The 23,417-nt window shown below is 42.8% G+C and overlaps 1 protein-coding gene and 1 long non-coding RNA gene across 5 annotated transcripts in view; one reads left to right on the forward strand and one right to left on the reverse strand.

Moving 5' to 3' along the window:
* Positions 1 to 12,897, forward strand: part of Csrnp3 (cysteine and serine rich nuclear protein 3) — a 187,939-nt gene extending 175,042 nt beyond the window's left edge. For all 4 annotated transcript variants that reach the window (NM_001271225.2, NM_001446908.1, XM_087651688.1 and 1 more), the window contains 2 exon segments: positions 578 to 874; positions 2,851 to 12,897. In NM_001271225.2, the coding sequence (NP_001258154.1) occupies positions 578 to 874; positions 2,851 to 3,903 (1,350 nt within the window). In that variant the 3' untranslated portion in view covers positions 3,904 to 12,897.
* Positions 12,898 to 15,851: 2,954 nt separating this feature from the next.
* The window catches only part of LOC134486371 (uncharacterized), a 35,585-nt gene continuing 28,019 nt past the window's right edge, over positions 15,852 to 23,417 (reverse strand). The window contains exon 2 of the long non-coding RNA XR_015683537.1: positions 15,852 to 18,525. This is a non-coding gene — a long non-coding RNA (uncharacterized LOC134486371). The remainder of the gene's footprint in view (positions 18,526 to 23,417) is intronic.

Consider the following 23,417-nt stretch of genomic DNA (forward strand, 5'->3'; position numbering starts at 1 on the left):
TGAGTCCTTGCCAGCATTAATCTATGTCCTTGTCTTGCTGAGAGCATGCTGACCTGACTGATTACTTCTATCGTGCCTTCCTTCTTGGATTGTTCTGAGTAATCACTGTGCTCTCTTGTCATCCCAGCCGTGCACAGTGTGACTTCATGTCCAGTATGTGTGCTTCTCAGGGGCCTCAAAGTCACACATACTTCCAAGGACATGGCAGTTGCTGAGGAAGGTAGTCATGGCGCCCACTGAGATGCAGTCACCTCTGATCCAGGGCACATTTCCTCTGACATCAGAGATGTCACTGTGGGCTGAGGGCAAAGACAGCTTTCTCGCGTGGTTGTCTATGACCTCTGATCTGGTTACACTATGTTTGCCCAAGCTGTATCTGTAGTCACTGACCTTGAGAGATTAAGGGTTGAGCATTTAAAAAGCCTTTTATTTCGACACCATTGTTTTTCCTTCCTCTGACTTCTGCAGTCCCGGGGACGCTCTGCGTGACAGCTCAGCTCATCCTCAGCAACACTGAAGGGGGGGGATTTTGGACTCTGCCCAAATGACATCCTTGTTTGCTTCCTTGTATTCGTAGATGACCAAGAATGGCACTGTAGAATCGGAGGAAGCGAGCACACTGACCGTGGATGACATTTCCGATGACGATATCGATTTAGACAACACGGAAGTCGACGAATACTTCTTCCTGCAACCCCTGCCCACAAAAAAACGGAGAGCTCTGTTGCGAGCCTCTGGGGTGAAGAAGATCGACGTGGAAGAAAAACACGAGCTGCGGGCCATCCGCCTGTCTCGGGAGGACTGCGGCTGTGACTGCAGAGTGTTCTGTGATCCAGAAACGTGTACCTGCAGCCTGGCAGGCATTAAATGTCAGGTAAGGATTGGGAGCTCAGACACCTGAAGAAAAGCTGTCACATGCCACCCCAGAAAGAAGCAGTCATGTTGTGTATAATAATGCATTTTTTTTAACCGAAGAAGAAAAATGCTGACAAGGAAAGGCACATAATTCAAGGGGAAAGAAACCCTAATTCAAGGGCGTTCATAAAATGCTTATGCTGTGCATACTATGAATGCCAATTCAAACCGCAGCTGAGTTTATTGAAGGTGTTTCCTCCCAGATTCGGTCATCACACCAGCCTATTTTAGCCTGCTTACATGTAGTCTGGGAGAGGACACTGTCTGTTCCATTTGAGTTCATATTTTCTGGTTCCTCCATGGGGTGGACGTAACAATTCATCACCAGTGGTATTCTTACTGGAGAAGTTCCTAGCTAGAGAGACCTTTAAAAAAGCAAGTTCTATTCTACCTTGTCCGAAGTAGGCACTGTCAGGTAAACACTTTAGGCTCTGTCATTTCTGCAGTGAGCGGGTTGAGATGCTGTCAAACAGTCAGTGGAATATAAGTAGACAGATTTTTGTAAACAAGGTTTTGCCGGGGGGCACAGGCATTTTGTCTATCTGGTTGCCTGTGATGGACTTCACTCTTCCCAGTACTGAGAGGACCCCCCAAATGCTCTCCAATGTTCCCCAGATGTTTTTCAATGAAACATAACACAAAGTTACAATTTACAGCCCTGACTTGGGGCTGCTATAGTTTCCTTAACAAGAAAAGGCATCTGTCTCTGACTACTGCAACGCCATTAGCTTGAGGAGGATGAAAAAGAAGCAGGGAGAAAACTTTGACAATTTGAGAGTGGCCTCATAAACAGCAAAAGTCTCTCTCATGGCGGGAAAGCTGAAACTTGAGTTTATTTAAAACACGGCGGGAAGTAGCCTTGCCTGGATGACTAAGCTTTTAAAAAGCTTCAACTTTAAAACTAATTAAAGAGAAAAGCAACAGTTTATCAGTTCCTTGACAAGGTGACTCCCTGGTCCCATCCATCTGAAGTTTAGCAGAGCCCTGCTCTTCCTTTATGCAGAAACGGTTTATATGTATTTAAAGTGAGGTGTTTGCTTAATTCCCTTCAAAGGAGAAAGGCAACTGAGAGCAAAGGGCAGTTCCTTTGGGAGCAACTGAAGAGAATGCATTTACCCTTTCCATCTGCTCTCTCCTTTCTGCTTTTTCTGTTTTGAGTCTGATGCCTCCCTGACATAATAGGCACGTACTCTACCCCCATTGAGCTAACATTTTTTAAAAATGTATCATTTTGAGAAAGGGCTTTTACTAAGTTGCCTGGGCTGGACTTCAGCTTGCAGGTCTCCTGATTCCCTGCAGTTTCATTCTTTGGCACCGGATCGTCCATTTGGAATGGGCTTCTCTTCTTAGGAGGGAAGCAGGGCAAGCAACCTGCACCCACATATCAAGGGCCCACTGAGAAGACAATAGCAATATGGAGCTGGGTGACCCTACGTAGTGTCATCCCAGACTTCCAGAGCAGTGAAGGTCGTCTGATAAAAGGCAAGAACAGAGTAGCATGCGATGACGTCATAGAAGTTGGATTAGACTAAGCTTCCGGGGGAACAGTCTGCATGTGACTTGGAAGTGGGTGGGTGAGTTGGAATGCACCAGAAGGGGACCGGGGTTGCAAGATTGGCAACGAAATCAAATGCAAAAAGGGAAGGGAAGTGGAGAGTGGCGAAATACGAAAGCCCAGCGGAGGGCGCGATCAAATTTAAATTCTCAATTACCCTCAAGCCACTGCTATTTTGAACATACATTTAGAAACCAGTTCATTGCCATAGCTTAAGTCTTCCCTTCCTCGGCTCCTTTTACTTGTGGCTTATACGCCATTTGCTGGGACATGAGTAGAACCTGAATGCATTACTTAATTCAGAGGAGTTGTTACAAAGTCCCTGATTTTATTTGGTCTGTAATGGTGCTTTGCTGCTAATCTGTGTTCTTCTTTCCAAGGTGGATCGGATGTCTTTCCCATGTGGCTGCACTAAAGAAGGCTGTAGTAACACAGCAGGTAGAATTGAATTTAATCCTATCCGCGTGCGGACTCATTTTTTGCACACAATAATGAAACTTGAACTGGAGAAGAACCGAGAGCAGCAAACCCCCACGCTGAACGGCTGCCACGGAGAGATAAGCACCCACGGCCCTTCCATGGGCCCTGTCGCTCACTCCGTAGAATATTCCATCGCAGACAATTTCGAGATTGAAAGCGAGCCCCAGGCTGCAGTGCTGCACCTGCAGGAGGAGCTGGATTGCCAAGGAGACGAGGAGGAGGAGGAGGAAGACGGAAGCAGTTTCTGCAGTGGAGCCACTGACTCGAGCACCCAAAGCCTGGCCCCCAGTGAATCAGACGAGGAAGAGGAAGAGGAGGAGGAAGAGGAGGAAGAGGAGGAGGAAGATGACGACGACGACAAGGGAGACGGCTTTGTAGAAGGGCTTGGAGCCCATACTGAAGTCGTCCCCCTTCCTTCTGTCCTTTGTTACTCCGATGGTACTGCAGTTCATGAAAGCCACACAAAAAATGCTTCATTTTACGCTAGCTCTTCAACTCTGTACTACCAAATAGACAGTCACATTCCGGGAACTCCTAGCCAGCTTTCTGACAACTATCCTGAAAGAGATACTGTCAAAAACGGTGCCCTTTCGCTGGTGCCTTACGCCATGACCCCAGAGCGCTTTGTTGACTATGCCAGGCAAGCAGAAGAGGCCTATGGAGCCTCTCACTACCCAGCTGCCAACCCGTCGGTCATTGTTTGCTGCCCCACCTCTGAAAACGATAGTGGGGTGCCCTGTAACCCCTTATATCCTGAACACAGGTCCAATCTTCCTCAAGTGGAATTTCACTCATACTTGAAAGGCCCTTCCCAGGAAGGGTTCGTCTCCACATTGAATGGCGACAGCCACATTTCAGAGCATCCTGCAGAAAATCCTTTGAGCCTTGCAGAAAAGAGCAGATTGCATGAGGAGTGCATTCAATCCCCCGTGGTGGAAACAGTCCCCGTTTAGTTGCTTAAATTATTCTATTATAGACCAAGTCTTCTATTTAAGGCACTGTATTGCCTTTGCTGGCGTTGTTTAACCCGAAGACCAAGAATATGTGGACTGTGATTAATCTTTCAGACAGTATTTCCTTCCTTCCTTTCTAGGTTCCCAACTGTGGCGTGGCACAAAATACAGTCGCTATGGGGATTTTAAACGATTTTGAACTGTTTTGATAGAAAATGCTAAATTAAAAAAAAAAAAGCATATCTCACAGTTGCCTACCTGTCAAACTGTGTGAAACCTGCCAAGCTATGCAGACCATAGCTCCAAGTTTTAGATTATCGGGCCTGTGCAAGATTGTTAACTAAGACTAGAACGCAAGCAGATTTAGAGTCCTAATTTTTCGATATATCTGAAGATGATGGTGACTTTTTAAATGTAAAAGTAATTATTGTAAGAAAAAAAAAGATCGAATTGTTCCCTGTGTATTTTATTTATGGTAGTTTAGAAGTCATGCTTTGAAGAAAATGAACAGCATGTTCATTGAAGCTGAAGACGCGTTAACTAGCACCACAGAGCATGCCCACTGGATTGCATCCGGAATACACCCACATTTTTACGACCATGACTGAGCAGATTTGCAAATACTTTCTTAAGGATGAAATAGGCCTATTTTTGCTATTTGGGACAAATGAGTCTATATGTGCAGGTCCTTATGCGGTTTTTCTCTCAAGTTAAGAGTTAGGACAATCCTCTGGCGAGGGTCTGGCTCGCCGCTCTCCCTCCGCTGAGATAGACAGAATTGCCTTTCTTTTTCAAACAGTGTCATCTGGTTTATTACCTTGGACAGCACCTTTAATCTCTACTCCCTCCTTCAAAGTGCACTTTAGTGCCCCTTCATGGTACCTCGTGTGGGAGGGGGGTCTCAGAACGCTTTGAAATAATTTTTTTAAATTATTAAAAAAAAGGTAACTATTGTAAGGTTCATACAATAGAGATAGAGGATTTTTCCAATGACATGAAGGAAAATGACTTGTTTTCCTTCACCACTCCTAGGACCTAACTCAATCCTAGCAGAGAGAAGGCTGGGGGTGGGGTGCGGGCACAGCTTTCAGCACCCCATCACTACCAATGCAAAAAACATGTAATGAGATGTCCACTCAGTGACTAGCAGGTTGAAGGCAGGCCTGGGCTCACATACTCATTAGGGTTCATTTTCTGGAGCGTTTTATCTGTCTTGCCTGTCGTAGCCAGCAGCACAGTCCAGAATGCGTTGCAAAGGCAGCCACCTCACGTTCCCTTCCTTAGTCAGAGAATGGATGGAAAGGAAAGAGGCCCCACCCACCTCTAGAATGCTTCTCGCCTCAGAGGACTTCGAGCAACTTCTTTCCTACCAGCCAAGCAGCTATAGAACAAGGGTTATGGTTTCCCCTAATGTAGTCATTGTGCCGAATCCATTTCCCGGTTTTGACCTTGTATTGTGACACAACTTCTCCTACTTTATGGCTATTGGAAATGTAGACACGCTCCTGCTATGTAGTAACTGCACCTCTAATTGTTAAGGCCTCCTTGATGTGGGCATTTGAATGGCTTTCAGATTTCACTTCCTTACAGCATAGTATTTTATCTGACCAAGCTTGAATGTGCTTCAGAGTCCTCTGGTGAGAAGCCTCTATTTAAACTCCAGGTGGGGAAAGTATGCTCGCTTGTGGGGTTGTTCCTGCCCTTCTCTACGCCACCTCATGATTAAATCAACACTAGTTTTTACTAACATTAAAAGCACTTTGGGTGGTGTCATGCTATCGAAAGCAGCAGTGGGGGCCAACTATTCCTTTTGGTTGATCATCGGGGCTAATCTGATGGGTGTTTACTCAGATTGCAGTAATATGTCCAGAGCCCTCTGCAGTGTTGCCTTTGTTAGTGTTCGATTTCCAGTTGCACTGCCTCCCGCCTACGCAGGGGCTCAAAGAAGAAATGACAAGAGGCTGTTGTTCCTCCATTCGAGCAGATAAAAGAATTCTGTGTTCTGTATTTGCTGGGCCATTCCAACCTCTGGAAATATCTACTGGCGAGGCACTCACTCACTGGCTATTCTTAGAATGGACTGTGTGGAGGCCCAGGGTAGTCCTGACTAGGTTCGGGTGGTTTGGTAATGACAGTCCACTCCCTGGATCCTCAGAGATGTTCCTTTCACTCCAGCTTTATAGACACAAGGTCTGAAGCATTTTTGTATCTTCTTGGGTCTCTCTTTTGCAGCTTTAGTTTTCCACCAAAGGATACTTCAGAAACAGAGCTTTCTCCCTCTCTCTATTCAATGGAGATAGAAAGTTTCACTCTGAGGATAATTGCCTTTCTAAGCATGAAAGCTGCCACTCTTAAGTTTCCACACCCCTAAGTAGACATCCCTCAAAAATCATGACAGGTGCAGGCTGCCCATTTTAACAACAATAACAAATCAAGCCCTGCATACCTTATCTTTATTAGGCACACACAAACACAGAATACACACACACACACACACACACACACACACACACACACACACACACACACACACACACCATGGGGCAGATGGTAGGCAGCAGCTAGGAATGAGTACTGGATAGTTAGTCCCTACAGTACAATCAGGTTCTGGTTTATCTAAAAATATAAAGAGAGGTGAATTTTGAGAGCAAATGGTTGAAAATATTGAGTTAAAGTCACAAGTAATATTAGTGAGGAATTATTTCATTGTGACTACCTTTCCCAGAAGGAACTAAATTGAGAATGCAATGATTCTTCTGGATTGTTCTTCCTGCTAATAGACCTCCTCAATAGAACTGTCCACGTGCCAGGCAGTGCCACAATGATTACTGCTTTTCAAAGGGAGAGGAGCAATTTGCTGGAACCAGGTTGAGACGCTTTAAATCTTTGTACCAAGGAACAACGATTTGACTTGAAGCTGTCGTGTTGCTTCTGTAGTATATCTAACCAAATCAGAGCCTCTCTCTGCACACAGTTCCCAAGTCAAGCACTATCAACTGCAAAGCTCAATGCTCCACACTCTTTAACAATTTGATTCCCAGCTATTCTGGCCAGACTTATTTACAAGTCAAGTAGCCTGAGCAGCCTCAATCCCCTTTAATTTTTTTTTTAAATTTTCATCGGTAGAAAGAAATAGATAAAGAATATTTTAAGTCCCTCCCCATCTGTTGATTATCCAATATTAAAATGTATGTAAAATCTAATTGTCTCTTTTCTTTTGGTAAATTGAAGAGCAGACTTTTTGAAAGTCAGTCTTGTGATAGAATTACATTTTTCTCACCATGCCATGCCAACCACATATAAACTATCTAACATTTCTTCAAGGGAGGAAATCCTTATAATCACATGACCCAGCAGTACCACCTCCTTCTGCTCATTCCTACAAAACAGCCCGTGTATAGCAACTTGTCACAATTCTCAAGAAATGCTAAGGTTATATTGTAGCCAAAATTTTGAGTTAGATTTTATTATTAAACAAGATATACCATAATTTATTTCACAATAGATACCTCACTTTTTTTTATTGCTGCCTTGTACAAGCTCTTAATAACTTAGCATTGATCTTCAGAATGTGTTAGATATCCACTTTTTTCTTTTAACAAATATTTATTGAACACCTCCTATATTATAACAACTGTCCTGGTAGCAAAAAGAGCAGGCAACTCCCATATTTCGAAGAGTGAGGACAAGGGTGGATGATGTGAGATGGTCAAGCCTCTTCAGCTCCTTCTCCATTAGAATCCTCCCCGTCCTGATGGAAACGCTGTCACCAATTCTTCTCTATTCTGTACAACCTGCGTCTGTACAGTGCTGATTTTCCCTAAATTGATGGAACTTACTACATCTTCCTGGAGCTTAGGAAATAAGTCTGGATTCAGGGAAAAGAGATTCAGAGAACTGTTCCTTGGATGCAGTGCTATCTAAGAAAATGTCAAATTCATGCCAGTAAAACTCCTACCAGTTTCGGGGAGGAGGGTTGATTAATTCAGAACCCAAAAGAGCTTTAGAAACAGTAAGGGAGGGACATGACCTTCTTCTTCTCTTTATAAACAGCTATTAAGGTGGCAAAACTCTGCACAGAGGCATTGACTGAAAGAAGATAGGAAAGGAGAGAGGTTATTAGTGACCCCTTTCTTTAGCTGAAGTTACAGTCTGCTGACAGTTAACAGTCATTGTCATTGACATAGGAAATGCCAAGTGTAAATGGAAGGCACCTTTATGCTTGCAAGGTCAAAATGACTGTACTTTGAGATTGTAACTATTGTGTCCTTACCACGACCAGCACCTCGAGTGCAAGGCTCTTGTACTTTTGCTACTAATAGGAAATGAAGTTTCTTGTTACATCACTTCCCAAGAATTAAGAGCTCATGCTGGAGTCACTTCAACGTCACAGCTTTGCACCCACAGTTCAGTTCATCAGATACTTTCTGTATCATGATAGAACTTAATTGACTGAAGAACCGCAGTTGGAAAACTCACTAAAATGGTGAAAGGAACAGGATAAGGGTTCAGATGGAATAAAAGTTTGGAAGTGATAATGTCTATGAGCTATTACTATATCTTAACAGAGGTGGGCTGGGGGTTAGTGCACTGGACTTCATAAATGACAGGCACCCCAAAAGAAAGGTCAGTTCCGGTATGGCTGCCATGGAGCCCAGCTGACATTTCTATCTGCTGGCCAACATACAAAGCAGGTATAGTAGAACACAGACCTCCAGCAATCTGAAGAAAGTCTTCAACAAGCATGCACATGCGCACGCATGCTCGCGTACACACACACACACACACACACACACACACACACACACCACTTAATGCTTAATGACTAAGCAACTAACATTGACAAAAAGCAAGGAATTTGGAAAAATGTTTCTTTCTTTAACAAATGTGATTCTAAAACAGTCACGTGTTAGTAGCTCCTCCCATGAATCCTTAATGCAGAACAAGAGACATTGTTTCTAAACAGCACAGCATCTTCCTCTTTTGTCGCCTGTCAGAAACGAAATCCTAGAAGCTGAGTATTACCTGGGTTTTCTCTAGTACACGGTAGCAGCGTTAATCTAACTGTATGACATCTTGGCAGCCTTGGGATTTCCATTCTGAGTGCTAAATCAGAAGAAGGGGATTTGGGAGAGTAGGAATGAACTCCAGAGTCTAAACCATATGCCTTTTCAGTTCATTGATTATGGGTAGGGTTTTTTTTTTTTTTTGATGCCTTTAATATAGAAGCTGAAAGTTTAGTGCCTGCAGATATTTCTTATGTATGGGAAAAGAAATCACTCCAAAGATTAATGTCCTGTGGGTTACTGTTTTCTTTCCTTTCGATTAGCTTTTCACTATATGGGACCATTGCTCTGTATCTGACCCTTCGTGTTTGCTTACATTTCAAGAAAAGACAATTCTATTGGTATTTTATTTCATCTTTCACACAAGCAACCGACCTTGTAAAGGGGGGAATGATCCATGTTATTCTAGACAGCATTTGTACTTGGCAGATTTGCTGCAATTCCATTCCTCTGTCTATCTCATTAGCATACTGATAGTCCAGTCAGTTCAAATTATAAACTTTGTCACATGTGCAAGGCCATCTAAGTATCTTTAAAGATTACTATTATTATTATATTATATTATTATATTGATTAGAAAGAGCTAGGAGGAGATAAACGGAGTCAAATCAGCCTTGCTTTTGTCAAAACTGATTCACATTGCTTTCCTGATTCTCAGTTGTAACTTTAAAATATGTCTGTAGTTAAATGTCTTATTTCTTCTTTTTAACTCTTTCCAACCTTTTTATCTGTCTTGGAATAAACCTAAAAGTTATTTATTAATGAGTACTTGGACGAAAACTGAACTTGAGAAAGTCTCTTTAAAATTTATCTAGAACATGCTGTCTGGACTATGTCCTACTGCACACAAAGTAAGACTGTTCACTCTCTTGTCTGGGTCATGTGAACTGGGATAGTTTGATTGTTAATTCTGTGTTATAGAAATATCAAAAGGCAATTTGTAGCACACTTAATCCAATATTTCTTTGCCCTCTTTTCCTGTTGGTCATTAATCTTTCTCCCTTCTCTTAGAAATGCCATCAATATTAAAAGCTAATTCAAAGAACTATGTGAATTATAAAAGTTTATTTAAATATGAAGAAAAGAAAGTGCTATTTTACATCTAAATTCTCCTAAAGAGGGGGAAAAATAGCTAAAGTTAGGGAATAAATTGTTGCCTGTTTAAAAATCAAGTATGTATACTTGAGTGATACAATTGGACCCAAATGATATCTGGATTTGATAGCTTTTTAAATTTTTATAACAACCAGTGTCATTTTTTAAAATTGCAATTAATCACAGTCCACTGCCAGACTACGTCATGTCCAACAGGTAACTTGGAACAGCTTAATCTTCTTGAAGATATTCACAGAGGCCAACTAAACATGAATAATGGAAGGCTTCAGAGTCTTCTTTATTCTTCAGATTGTATAGGCCTGAGCCTAAGAGAGAGCTCCAGAAGTCACATGGTTCATTCATTGACCTCTGGGGAGGACCGCCACTCAGGCATATCCAACAACACAGATACCCACTTATTCCTGACACCTCTAGGGAAGATGGTTTCCTTGGCAACAGAATCCAGCTCTTTCAGGTTTGCTCTCAATATGAACATATTTTGGCCAGTCTTTGTGGACGAGGCACCTGGCAACAGTCGTGGTAATTTGGGCAATTGTGCTGGAAGACAGTAGAGGTTGAGTCCCCCTTCATTTGACGATTGTTACCTAAGGCAAATTCTCTAAGTGTCTTAAGAACGCAGATTTGAAAAGAAAATGTAGGTACTCGGATACTTAGCAATGTAACCTGCTTTGGGAAAATAAACTATTAGGCAATTTTTATTCATTTGCCTTTTATACATTACTGTTATGTTAGGGGGAGTAATTAATTTATATCCCAGTCACCAATGTCATGACTAGAGTCAAGCGACTTGACTTTCAAACCCTTCAATTCTCTGAGAAGTTACAATTTTAAAAGGAAAAGACCCTTTTTCTATGTGCTTACTTGTGAACAAGTACCTTCTTGGTGACCTTCTGTTAGTGTAAGCAACAAATGAAAATCTAGACTTCTCCTGGAAAAGATGAGACTGTCAGAAGAATCTGCTATGGAGTAAAATGACTCCAAAGATTCACTCAGCCACCATTTGATCCTGTGTATGAGGGTATTGTGGAAACAATGGCTGCTTACGTTCTCATGAATCAGTGATTTTTTTTTTTAAGTGATTTAAAAATTTGTCATCTTGACAAGGCCGGAAAACTAAAGGAGGTCTAGAAAGGGGTGATATTTGTTTTCTTTTTTTCCCCCTTTCTTTTCCCTTGATGAAATCACTTGGCCCAGACACTCCCTGCAGCTTTCAGAGAGTTTTCTGTTTGCCAAAACATAGAGGCAGCACTAACAGGAGCTGAGGACCACCCTGGAAGTCAGTGTTTCTTCTCTCGTGGATCTTGCCCAATCTCAATATGGCTGCCTTTGCCCACCAGGGTGCTTGAGTGAAATGACAGCCACATGAACGTACTTTGTCCTCATGAGTAACAATTACACGGAAGTGACCCAGTGACACTTTTAGTTTAAAAAAAAGAAAAGAAAAAGTTGCTATAGAATGCTAATGTGATGAATGGTGACTTGAATTTGGCTTATGTTTTAATTGACTCTAGGCACCTCAACAGAAAGAAGTCTGAGGCATAGTTTGTGAAACATGTTTCAAAAGTGTTTGATGATGTATAAGTGCTAGACAATACAGTACAGAAATAGTAAAAGGAAAACCTGAGCCTGTAGATTACAACTCGGTTCCTAAGAAATCAGCCTTTGTTGCGTCTTAGTAATGTTCCTCTGCCTTCTCCTTAGTTTATCTCATTTTGGTGTAATCGCCTCTTAAGATAAAGCTATGGATACATATGTACTGGTTATTGCCTCTTAGTGCAGAAAAGGCACTTTGTCCTTTCGGTGTGTTTCCCTCAGTGTCTGTCACAGGGTATATAAATTTGATAGGAAAGGTCATTTGGCATTGGTCAACAAAATATTTTTCACATTTAAAATCCATGTATCCAGTTGGTTTCATAGGTAAGAGTCACCGTTTTCAGTGTCTTTGTCTTAAATCACAGTCTTAGACATCAACCATGTCTCCACTTGCAAGCTGCCATGGGAACTTGGTACATTTGAAAACCCTTGTAAGATGTAGTGAGCTGGCAAATCACGTGACACCCCCGTCCCCCAGGACTCATGCGTCCTTCTGTCTTTGTGCATTAGGAATGTTCCTTCAACAAGGGCAATCTTCTGAGGGTAATTGTTTTAAGTGTTTGCTTTTTGGCCTGTTGGAAGCTGGCAGGGGGGAAAAATGCATCCCTAAAAACTCAGAAAATCCACAGTATGGTAAAGTACATTTTAACATTGATTGTTTGTATCTTTCAACTGATTTGTAGCATTACCTTTACCCAATAGGTTTTCAATCGATACTTCGTTACCATTACATGCACTCTGATGACTTGTAAAACTGGAAGGGAAGAAAATCAAACCACAATCCATACACTCATTTTATACCGTGAGGTCATGTTGTCTGTCACAGTTGCTAGACGGATTTCTCTTGTGTACAAGTTATGACATCAAAGATGCCAAAGGGGCTATGAAATAAGCTACAATGGTAGTCAACAGAATTTAACCTGGACCTTACGTTGTAATTATTTATTCATATTAGCTGTAGTCTTCTGTATTTATATTTTCAGTATTTATTACAAATGACATGGAGATTCCTGTATTTATTGTGGCTTTCTGTTGCAGTGTGTGTATGTATGTATATATATACATATACATATATATATATTACAAATAAGCATTTTTAAGTCTGATCTTTAAGTTCCTCTTATTAGTGGCACTTGTATTGTGCTGTACTTTTTATTATATATTGTACAATAGCTTGTCCATTTGTTTGCAACAGAGTAAAACTGGTTTCTAAGTTGTAGCCATTGTTGTGTTTTTATTGTTATCTGTGTAAAACTGATGTTCTTATGTCCTGAGCTTTGGTGCCTTCTGCCCTCCTTCACACTCTTAGGCCTTCTAGAATACCTTCTTAAGGCACTAGGCAGATTGCTTTGTTGGTAAAATACAGGTCCTACGAGCAAAGGGTCCTGAGTTCTGTCCCCAGAATCCACATAAAGGAGGCAGGAGTGGTCCACACACTGGTAGTTTCGGCTCTGCAAAAGCAGAGAGAAGCAGAGCTCTGGAGGCCACTGTCAGCCAAGCTGAGGTAATGGTTCTGGACTATCGAGAGGTCATTTCATTTAGTGAGTAAATGTAAACAAGGGAGTGGTTCCCGAAGAACCAAAATGAAGGCTGTCTTCTGTCCCACGCACGAGCACATGCACGAGCACATGCACGTTCTCACACGCGTGTGCTCCCACCTCCTTCCAGTGTCGCAGATAGCATTCTTAAAGAGCTCTATGAGCAGGCAATTTCTACCAAAAGGCTCATTGCATTATCGTTTAAAAGACATGTTAGCTTATTATGATTGATCCCGAAGTGTAGACGGTTACCTCACTTTTATTTCACGGTTTCTCAACCCATTCATCAAGTAATGATGTGTAAACAAACAGGAAGACCGAAGGGAACTCAATGTAGATGAAGTTTCCGAGGGTGTTTTTAGGAAAAAAAAATGAACAAAATGCACTGTCTTTTCATTTCATTGTGTAATTTTTAAAATTTTTATTTTTGCTTTGCTTAAAGCCAAAATGAAATGGTTGTGATATGATGTTGAAAATATGCACACACCAAGGTTTTTATAGATACCTATCTGGTGGAAGCTGTTAGCTCAAGATAAAGCAATTTTAGAGAAACAGAGCAAAGAAAGGCTTCATTCTCAAACTCCAGGACATTGCCTTCAATCAGGTTTCTTAATCTGAACACCAGCTCTATAGTTTTGAGAGTTAACTGATATGCACTTGTTTGATGATACTATAACTCCGGTTTGATCATGCTATTTAAATATCTTCCATTCTTCCTGACAATAAAATTAATTTGATCTAGATGACCTGAAGTCTAGATATGACTAATTCTTCCCAACTGGTTTGTCCACCAGACTGTCTGTTTGCCTCTTTTGCACACCCTGACCCACAAAATAGAGTGCTTCAGTATCTCACGTTACCCAGAATTCCCCTGTATCTGATCAATCACCCCTTGTGTCCAGCACGTCACTTTCACACTCCCACAGACAGCAAAATTCAAACGACCATCTATTTATTAAACAAACAAACAAACAAAAGACCAATCAAACTTTGGGAAGAACAGGGTTTTTTGTTTGTTTTGTTTTGTTTTTAAATTCTGTGTTTGTCTCTTCTGTATGAGGTGCAGGACTCTGTTAGGAACAGATCATTGCAGATGTTGGCTCACTGGCTAAACACTTGCCCTCCAAGCTTGGAGACCTGAATGTGGAAAAAGAGAAAAGACCCCACGTGTCTCAAACAAGGTGCAGGTGAGAGCAGACATGGAAGGCTTTCCTCTGATCAAATGCACACCACATAGTACGAGCAGTACCTGGATGGGGAGCCAGGGCTGAGGGGGCAAGTATTTGAAACTGAGGTTTACTGCAGGATTTTTGTTAGATATCAAAAAGGAGGAAGTACCCCCAGTAAAAAGGGAGATGACGGCTTTCAATGTGAGCCCAACAAATTCCAGCCAGGTAAACATGGTGTGTGTGTGTGTGTGTGTGTGTGTGTGTGTGTGTGTGTGTGTGTGTTGGGAGGTGGGTGCATTAGGGGAAATATTTCTCTTTGGAGTTCTCCCTTGGTATCCTGAAATGGCTAGGCCTTTTTTCTTTCTTTCTTTTTTTTTTTTCAGAGCTGGGGACCGAACCCAGGGCCTTGCGCTTGCTAAGCAAGCGCTCTACCACTGAGCTAAATCCCCAACCCCATGGCTAGGCCTTTTTAGCCATCTCACAACTGGCCACTGAATGTCACACTACTGAAAGAAAGGCACTCTGGCACTCCGCTGTGGAAGGCAAACCTGCAGCAAGCAGAGAGGTAAAGCGTCTGTGAACAGCAGCCTCTGAGGCTGGGACAGAGCTGTCCTTGTAGGGGACTCTTAAACTGTACCCCAGCCTTGTGTCTTGCCATCTCTTCCCCAGATCTTACATCTGGAGGAACAACACCCCCAGGATTCTACAAGTCTCTTTTCCTGAGGGACACTTAGAAGATCAGGGTTCACATAAACCACAGCCCTTGCTACTCTGGTTGTTCCTACTCCATAACTGATATTCATCCACATCTCTCTTTCATTGTTAATTCCCACTCCCGTCTTAAGCATCCACTTCTCAAAGCCCTAATGATGGCTTACAGGTGACATAGTCCAGGCCCAAGCATCATCTGTGTGAACTGCTTTCCTGTTCCCGTGTATAACAGCAGGTCAAGTACCCCGACCAAAATAGTAACTGTCCACATTATCTAAAATGTTTAGATCTACACAGCCTTGTATAAGCCACTTGGTGCCTGGTAAAAAGTGTACCCTTAAAGAAATGGGCCCATTAGTCTTACAGAGCTTGCTAAGTTGTCATAGAAGAACACATTTGCTTCCCAGTGAGTTCTGTTAAGGAAAGCAGTCTGGCTTCCATTTGGGGTTCTGCACAGAGTTCTTCATGAGACGCATGACTGCCCCTCAGTGTCTGTAGGAGAGCTCTTCCAGGATCCCCATAGATTTAAAAGCATTATGATGCTCAAGTTTCTTACACGTAATAAAGGAGTAATATTGCATGTAACCCGTGTGCATGTTCCCATGGGTCATACAGCATCCCCAGATTACTTTTAATACCCAATACAATATAAATATTGTGCATATGGTAGCATGATATTGCTTAAGAAACAATAACCAAAACTCTAGATTTTGGTGACAGATAATCATTTTTTTTTCAAATATTTCCCGTCCATCCTTGGTTGGCTGCATGGATGTAACTGAGCAGGTACAGAAGGCTGGCTACATCACCATACAAAGGTGCACATAGTACACCTGGAGCATAAATACTACTTCATTCTTGCAGAGAGTTGCTGCCAAATTTGCTTCTCAACTGCACTGTCAGTAGGCCCGTCTAAGTTCAATAAGCTCATTCTGTCCTGATCTGAGGCTCTGTGGGCTTCCCGATCAGAAGATCAAATACAGAGCAAGGTTTTGAGTTCCCACAGGTAAGAAAAGCAAATTCATACTTAGCCTTTTTTCCCCATTATTTAAAAACAAATCCCAAATAGTTTTGATCCTTCTGGGCTAGAAAGGGCCCCGGTGATCCATTGGCCACTGAGTCTCTCATTAGACTTCAGGAAAACAGTAGCATCCCAAGAGCTCAGGATGGACCTCTGTCCCCGAAATCTGTACAATTGGCAGCCGCTGGAGTTTATCCTCCCTGGTGAGAGTAGGTCATACTCACAGGCCAGGCATTGTCTCCCTATCTCCCTGACACCCAATCCTGAAGCCTGCCATGACAGCACTGGAGAAGCCTAGGATCAAGGCCAGCTGCTGTCAGCTAGCCAGGAGAATCAGTCCATATCAGTGCTATCCAAAAGAGATGCAATGTGAGCCACTAGGATGAGCTGCATGCTATTGTAAACTTTCTCAGAGACACATTTTAAAAGGAAATCAATGTTGATAACATTTTATCTAAACTAATATGTATTTTAAATGCGTGATCAATATGCAACTACTAGGAACGTTTCACGCCCATGTAACTATTTGGAATCAAGTGCGTATTTGATACTTTGATATATCGGCCTGGAGTCATCACACGTGGCTAGTGGATGCTCTATTGGACGCCACAGACCGAGGGAGTGATTCATCTACTATGGAGTGTGCACTCTGGTAGTAGTTTGACATATGATGTAAATGTATTTACTCTTCATGGCCACTCAGCCATGCCCATCCACACACTAGTTTAAAGACATCCTTGCCCTGGTCTTCTAGTATCCTTTTGGTCTCTGCCTAGTCAGGCACATTATTCAACTACCTCAACCCAAGTTCATACATGAGGACTCACTTCTTCAACACCAGCAGCATCCGAGTGCACCCCCAAAGCTGTGTGCTAGGGGTTTTCCTTGCCATTGTTTTCAAAGCTACTCCTGGGTAAGGCTGGAATGTAACTTCCATGCATTTCTTGGCTAGTTTAAGAGCACTTTGTAAGCCAGCCCATCCACGAGTTACAGTCAAATGCTTATTCTCCTCCACCAATTGGCCATTCAAGATGTACTGTGATGAATGAGCTGGGAAAGAGGGCCTGGAAAGAGTGGCGAATGCACAGAGCACAAGTCTCCTGATGGAGCATCCATGTGCCTTACAGTTCATGCTGGAGCCTCCTGGTTTGGCTTGTAGGAGCATCTGACAATAGAAGGCCATCAGTTCTGCATTTTCTTCATAATGAAAGTGTTTCTGGTGTGTAAGTGTGCACATATGTGGTATGCCATGTCATCACAGATGTTGCAGTCAGGGATAACATGGTGAGATGCTTCTCTCCGTCTAGCTTGTGAGACCCAGGGATTGGACTCAGGTTGTTGGGCTTGATCGGGAGTCCCTTTACGTGCTGAGCCAGCTCTGTTTTCTCCTTTGACTCTGTCATAAGACGTGGTTTCACAGGCACATTCTCCCATTTAGTCTCCACGATGCTCTGGTAACTTGTCAAGAGGTGTTTTTCAAAAGATACATATCCATATCTTACCTTCCCCATTGCTGTAGCAAAGATACTTTGCAAAAGCAAATTATGGGAAGAAGGACTTCCTTTAGCTTAAAAACATAACATAATCCACCATGGCAGGGAAGCCTGGTGGCAGGAGTATAAGAGGGCTGATCACATTGTACCTGAAGCGAGGAAGCAAGGAAAATGGAATAATATTGAATAGTGCCTCCCCTACCTACTGGGTTTGTCTATCAAAGTTAACCAAATCTAGAAACTCCTCATACACACGCCAAGAGGTTTGTCTCCATGGTGATTCCAGTTCCCAGGAGTTGGCGACCAAGACTGAGCATCACCTTGTTGCTACAACTGGTACCACCTTGATCTCAGGTACTTGGTCATGGTCCTCTCATTAGCATTTGCAATACTTGATCACAAGATCTTCACCCATCCTCACTGAATATAACATGTGCTGGTCCCAACCTCAGAGCTGGCAACATTATACTAAGTACCAGCAAGAAACCTTTCCTATTTTCTGTTCTATGTGATGCTGTCACCCTTCACAGTGACTGGTCAGAGCAGTGTTCCTGGATGTGGAACATGTTGCATAGAAAACTTAAAGAGGCTCCCCCAGTCCTGTGTTTCCTGTGAATGGTGGGAGATGTGGTATGATCCTCCCATCTCACAGGAATCCCATAGATTATACTGCTGTGACAGTCCAAAATAGAAGACTTTATTTCCTTTCTTCGATATTGCATGTGTTTTTATTAAAGTGACTCCCATAATGACAACTTATTGTTCCTCTGATCTGATGAACATGATACCATGAAGGATGGTATCCTGTGGAATATAAGGAGAATTTAGATCTCTTTCTATCACTTCCTCTCAGAATAAGAACCAGATGAGTGTTATTCGTTCCACAGTCTTGCAAACAATTCCGGTCCTCTTCTCCTAATTGGAACAGAAAGGGACACATTTCCTTAAACAGTGGCCTTATCCAGATACCTGAAGTTGCTTAACTTGTTTTAGCAAGTATACCCCATTGGGCACAGCACCAGTCGATGGGACTGACATGGCTGAATTCACAACACACCATCTCCCTTCTTCTGGACGTAGTAGTGCATGCTTATATCCCGCACTCAGCAGACAGACACAAGAAAATCACACATTCGAGCTCAGCCTGGACTCCACAGTGAGACCTTGTCTTATTAAGTTTAGTTGTGGGGGGGCAGTGAGAAAAATAAAACCAAAATCACTCCATTCCCTTTTGCAAGTTGTTCTCTACAAGGAGTGAAGATGACTTGGTGAGGATGGCGACTGCCGCAACTTTTACATCCTTAAGGATACTCTCAACTACTTTAGGGTGCAAACTTGACTTGAACTCACAAACTTGAGTGGGGTAGGTATGGCAGAAATGGCTTCCATTTGCCTTCTCCTCCCATTATGGTCCTTATCTCATATACAAAATGTTTCTCATATACAAAATTCATCCTGCAGATGAATGGACTAGACTAACCTCAAACATTTAACCAAGGAAGCATCCACTGTGGAGGTCCAAAGACCCGAAGGACTTCTGGTCAACTAGACCTTAAGCAAGACTCAGTTTATCACCTGGTCTCACATGTCCCATTACTAATGGAATGACCACAGTGATGATTCAAGGTCTTTAGTCAATGTCAATGGTCCAGTGTCAATCAAGTTTTTAAATATTTGAGTGTTCCTCCTTTCCCTGCCTCCTTGTCAAGCAAACAGATGGTTGTAGGTTCCTTTCAGAAAGGACGGAGGTCATTATCACAATGTGCACTCCCATGCTGGATGGGAGATGACCTTTGGTACTCGGGAGCTGGACTCTCTTTTGGCCAGTGAGTTCTGAGTATGAAAACTAACTCGTATCTAGAGAAAAGTTGGAAAAGTTTACAATGCCTTATTAGGATGGTCACCTGGGCTAATAGTTCTTGGTTATTTATTCTAACTTCTTATATTGGGCTTAATTGAGAAATAAATATCCTTTTATACATATACACGCATGTGCATGCACGTACACACACACACACACACACACACACACAGAGAGAGAGAGAGAGAGAGAGAGAGAGAGAGAGAGAGAGAGAGAGAGAGAGAGAGAGATTGTCCCTATTGATATCTGGTTCTATTAACCACCTTCGAATGCTATCTCATTGTCCCTCCGATTCATTCCCATGATTGCTGTCACCTGACTTTAGCCAGTGAGTGCCACCACCACCGGTCCTCTATTGAGGTCCTGTCATCCCCATTCGGTGTCAGTACTTCAAAAACCATTGTAATGATGTCCCCAGTCCGAGCCAGGGAGCAATCGATGCAGCTACAAAAGCTACCTCACCAACTGTGTTTAGGGACAAACCCCCACAGTAAGTGTTGCATGGCAATATCTGGAGATGCGGAAGTGGAGTTTGACATATGAGGTATTTATTTGATTTCAATACCTGTATAAGAGGTTGAGTCACCTCTTGAAGTTCTTAGTCTTATTAATAAAAGAATTTGAGAACAGATTCAAACAGAAGCTTGACAAGTTCAACAGCATTAAAACAAAACAAAACAAAACAAAAACCTCAAGGGCAGCTACCTGGGGAGGGAGAAGAGAAAGAAGATAAGGGAGAAAACAAAACAAACCAACCAACCAACCAACCAACCAAACAAACAAACAAAACAAAAAAACCAAAACACTCCTAGTGGAGCCAGCTTAGAGGTCAACCACACGGAGGAGCTGCAAGCAAACGTCAGGGAAAGAAGCTTTAGAAAAAGAGAGAATGCAATGCCAAAGTACTAGAGAAAGCTCACCTAGGCTGTGGCCAGCATAAGAAAGAAAAAGCAAAGAACACAAAAGCAGCAGCAGACCCAGAAGACCACCATGATGGTTGTAGGAGCTTCTGTAAAGGCTGGAATCCGGGGAAGGAAAAGTACTTTACCTCAGTAGAGAGGTGAGTGTCCTGCTATCACTTTATCTTGGCTTGAGATGAACCTGCGATTCTGTGGGCTGTTCCCGTGTTCAGGTGACTGACCTGCCCAACTGTAATGCTCATCTGCCCAGGCCAGAGATCCAGTTCTCTTCACCAGAAGGAAATGGTTTCCCCCAACAGCAGCTGTCACTGCTGTGACACAAATTGGAGAGGTATAACCGGGACTTACAGATACTCAGCTGACCCCTCCGAGAGGTCCAACACACATGAGAGTTGTTCCTCAGCCAGCGGAAGCTACACATCACCTGCCATGGTGTATCACCGCATGTGCCGTATCTGCACTGGAGCCTGAGAGGGTTGTGTTTGTGAGCAGGGCATGTCCTTAGAGCTGAGACCATTTCTGAGGGATAACAAGTCAATCCTGAGAGAAATATTCCTGACGTATCTCTGGGTGCTCTAGCCTGTTCGTCATTTAAAAGAAGGAATAAAGATGTGTGGTTTCTTTTTTTTTTTCAATCTAAAAAAATCTAGTGTTAAAGGGAAGAGAAGGGTAGAGACTTTGAACTCAGGTTTGAAAAAGGAATAAATGTGTTATTTACTGGTATGAGGTTGACCCTTCATGGTACTCAGACCCCCACATGCAATAGACACGGGTTCTAATTGGTGCAATTTAAATGGAAACTCACTTACTAGAGTATGTAGTAGAGTATGTGAGTAACACTAGTAAAAACCACAGTAAAAGAGGCCTAGTTAAAGGAACTGACTGTAGTATTGGATCGTTCAGGTACCTAAAGGGCTAAGAAAATATTCCCTTTGGAATCAAAGGATGAAAGTCTTGGAGGAAAGGCATGGCGGTGATATCAGAAGGACAATTTTAATAATTAAAACCAAACAAAAAAGCAATGCAGATATAAAGTTGGGTACAGGCAGCAAGAAGCATCTCTGATCAAAGCAGCCATTCCAGGCAACACGAGAGGTCTCCAATTATTAGATGTAAGACCACGAGAGGGAGATAAGAAAGAAGGATTATGAAGTGGGTGACCGGTCATCAATGTCCTTTCAAGCCATAATAGCACTTAACTATCATATGGCAAAGTCGTGAGAAGCTTGGCATTTTAAGACGGTGAAGTGGTTAGAGGGAAGATATAAGACAGGAAGTGGTTGGGAATAGCCAAGGTGTCTGTCTGGCTACCTCTGTCTACAGTACATGGCTTTGCACCTGCAGTCAGATGCCCTGAGTCCAAGACAAATGAATAAAAGCCCAGCAACGGCTGGGGGAATACAATGGGTTCAACTGAAGAGCCGAGTCAAGGATAACAGAAGGATTTTTTTTTTTCATTTGCTCCCTCCTTCCTCAGTGGTGTGATAGCTGTGGACTAGAAACACTGAGGAAGGAGTGACTGAAGGCTGGAGGAAAGGACAGCAAGAAAGAAGGAATTTGAAAACCCCACTAATCACCTTCCTCAATGAGGCGCTGTGTGTTGAGATTTCAACACGAGGCCTCCCTTCCTGTGCTTGGCAGAAACCTCTTCTGTGCACACGGGGTCACCACTAACCTGCTAGTCTGAAGCAGCCTCTGCTTCCTTGTCAAGTTCTCTCTGATAGAGCAAAGCACTAAGCCAATTACTGAGATCATTCAGATGAAAATTTTACTTTTGCCTGAATTAGCCAGAGAATCGAGGCGTAAATGGACCTTTTCACTTGACTGATTGGGATAATTGCTTCGCTTTGCTAAGGGAGACCTATCTTTGGAAGTCTGTGTTTGGCCACCAAAACATGTTTGTAATATCCATTATCGACGTTTCTCGAAACAACCATGCGTGGCTAGTTGCCATACTCAAACGCTTGTCTGCAGGCTTTTGAGGTTGCTGAAACAATGGGGGAGGGGGGTAGACGGCATCTCTGAGAAGCTCAGTTGCTTGGATTGTTTCCTTTTCGGCCATCTCTAAAACGCTGAGGAGACTAAATAACATCCAGGGAAGTCGGGGTTGGGGGTTGGGGGTTGGGGGTTGGGGGTCGGAGGTCAGAGGTCGGGGGATGGTGGTGGTGTGGTTGCGCAAGTCAGTTCAGTGGAACACACACACACACACACACACACACACACACACACACACACACGGATTACCTCCAGGTGCACAGGAACAAATGGCTGTTCCTGAAAGGACTGGGTGGGAGGACTTGAAAGAAACATGTAATTTACATTTAATATTGGAGGAGTGAGAGGAGTTCATAAAGAAACCTGAGCAGGAGCAGACAATTAGAACAGCAGTGGGACTGACAGCCAAGCCTTTGGCCTGCGTCCTAGGAAATAGAAGCTTTTGCTTAACAGCGTGGAGCACGGGAAAGAAGCAATCAGAAGCTCAGTCTTGAGCTCTGCGGCAGCCTTTCCTGCTGTGGCTGTGATGTGAGCCTATAGGGTACAGCGCGGTCGGCAGTGGCCTAGAAAAGCAACTGAACAAGGTGGACACCAGAAAAGCCGCGTAGACATCAGATCACTGTAATCACTTTGTGATGGCGCCCCTTACTGGTCAACAGGCGGAACACCATAGGTCCACATCCTGAATGGAATGAAAGGTTTTCACTCAGGTGATCCCCGGTGCTTCTAAGTCTCTGCGTGTAAAAAAAAAAATTATTGTGTTCTGAATAGTGAAATTAAGGAAAGAAGACAATAGCTGGGGCTTCTGTAAAATCTATCTGCTTTATTCTTTGAATTGTGCATTTAAGAGTCAAATGCTAAGTTTTATTATTATAAAGTGACTGCTCTAAATGTTTTAATGTTTTATCGAGTGGATTTTCAAACCGCGAGAAGACATATACAAACCACAGAACTGACCTTTCTCAGGTAACCCCCGGCCCCCAGACTATAAGGAAGTTGGCATTAAAATAACCACTTTCTTTTGTTCGTTG

The sequence above is a fragment of the Rattus norvegicus genome, chromosome 3, assembly GCF_021556685.1.
Source record: "Rattus norvegicus strain SHRSP/BbbUtx chromosome 3, alternate assembly SHRSP_T2T, whole genome shotgun sequence".
In the NCBI taxonomy this organism is placed as follows: domain Eukaryota; kingdom Metazoa; phylum Chordata; class Mammalia; order Rodentia; family Muridae; genus Rattus; species Rattus norvegicus.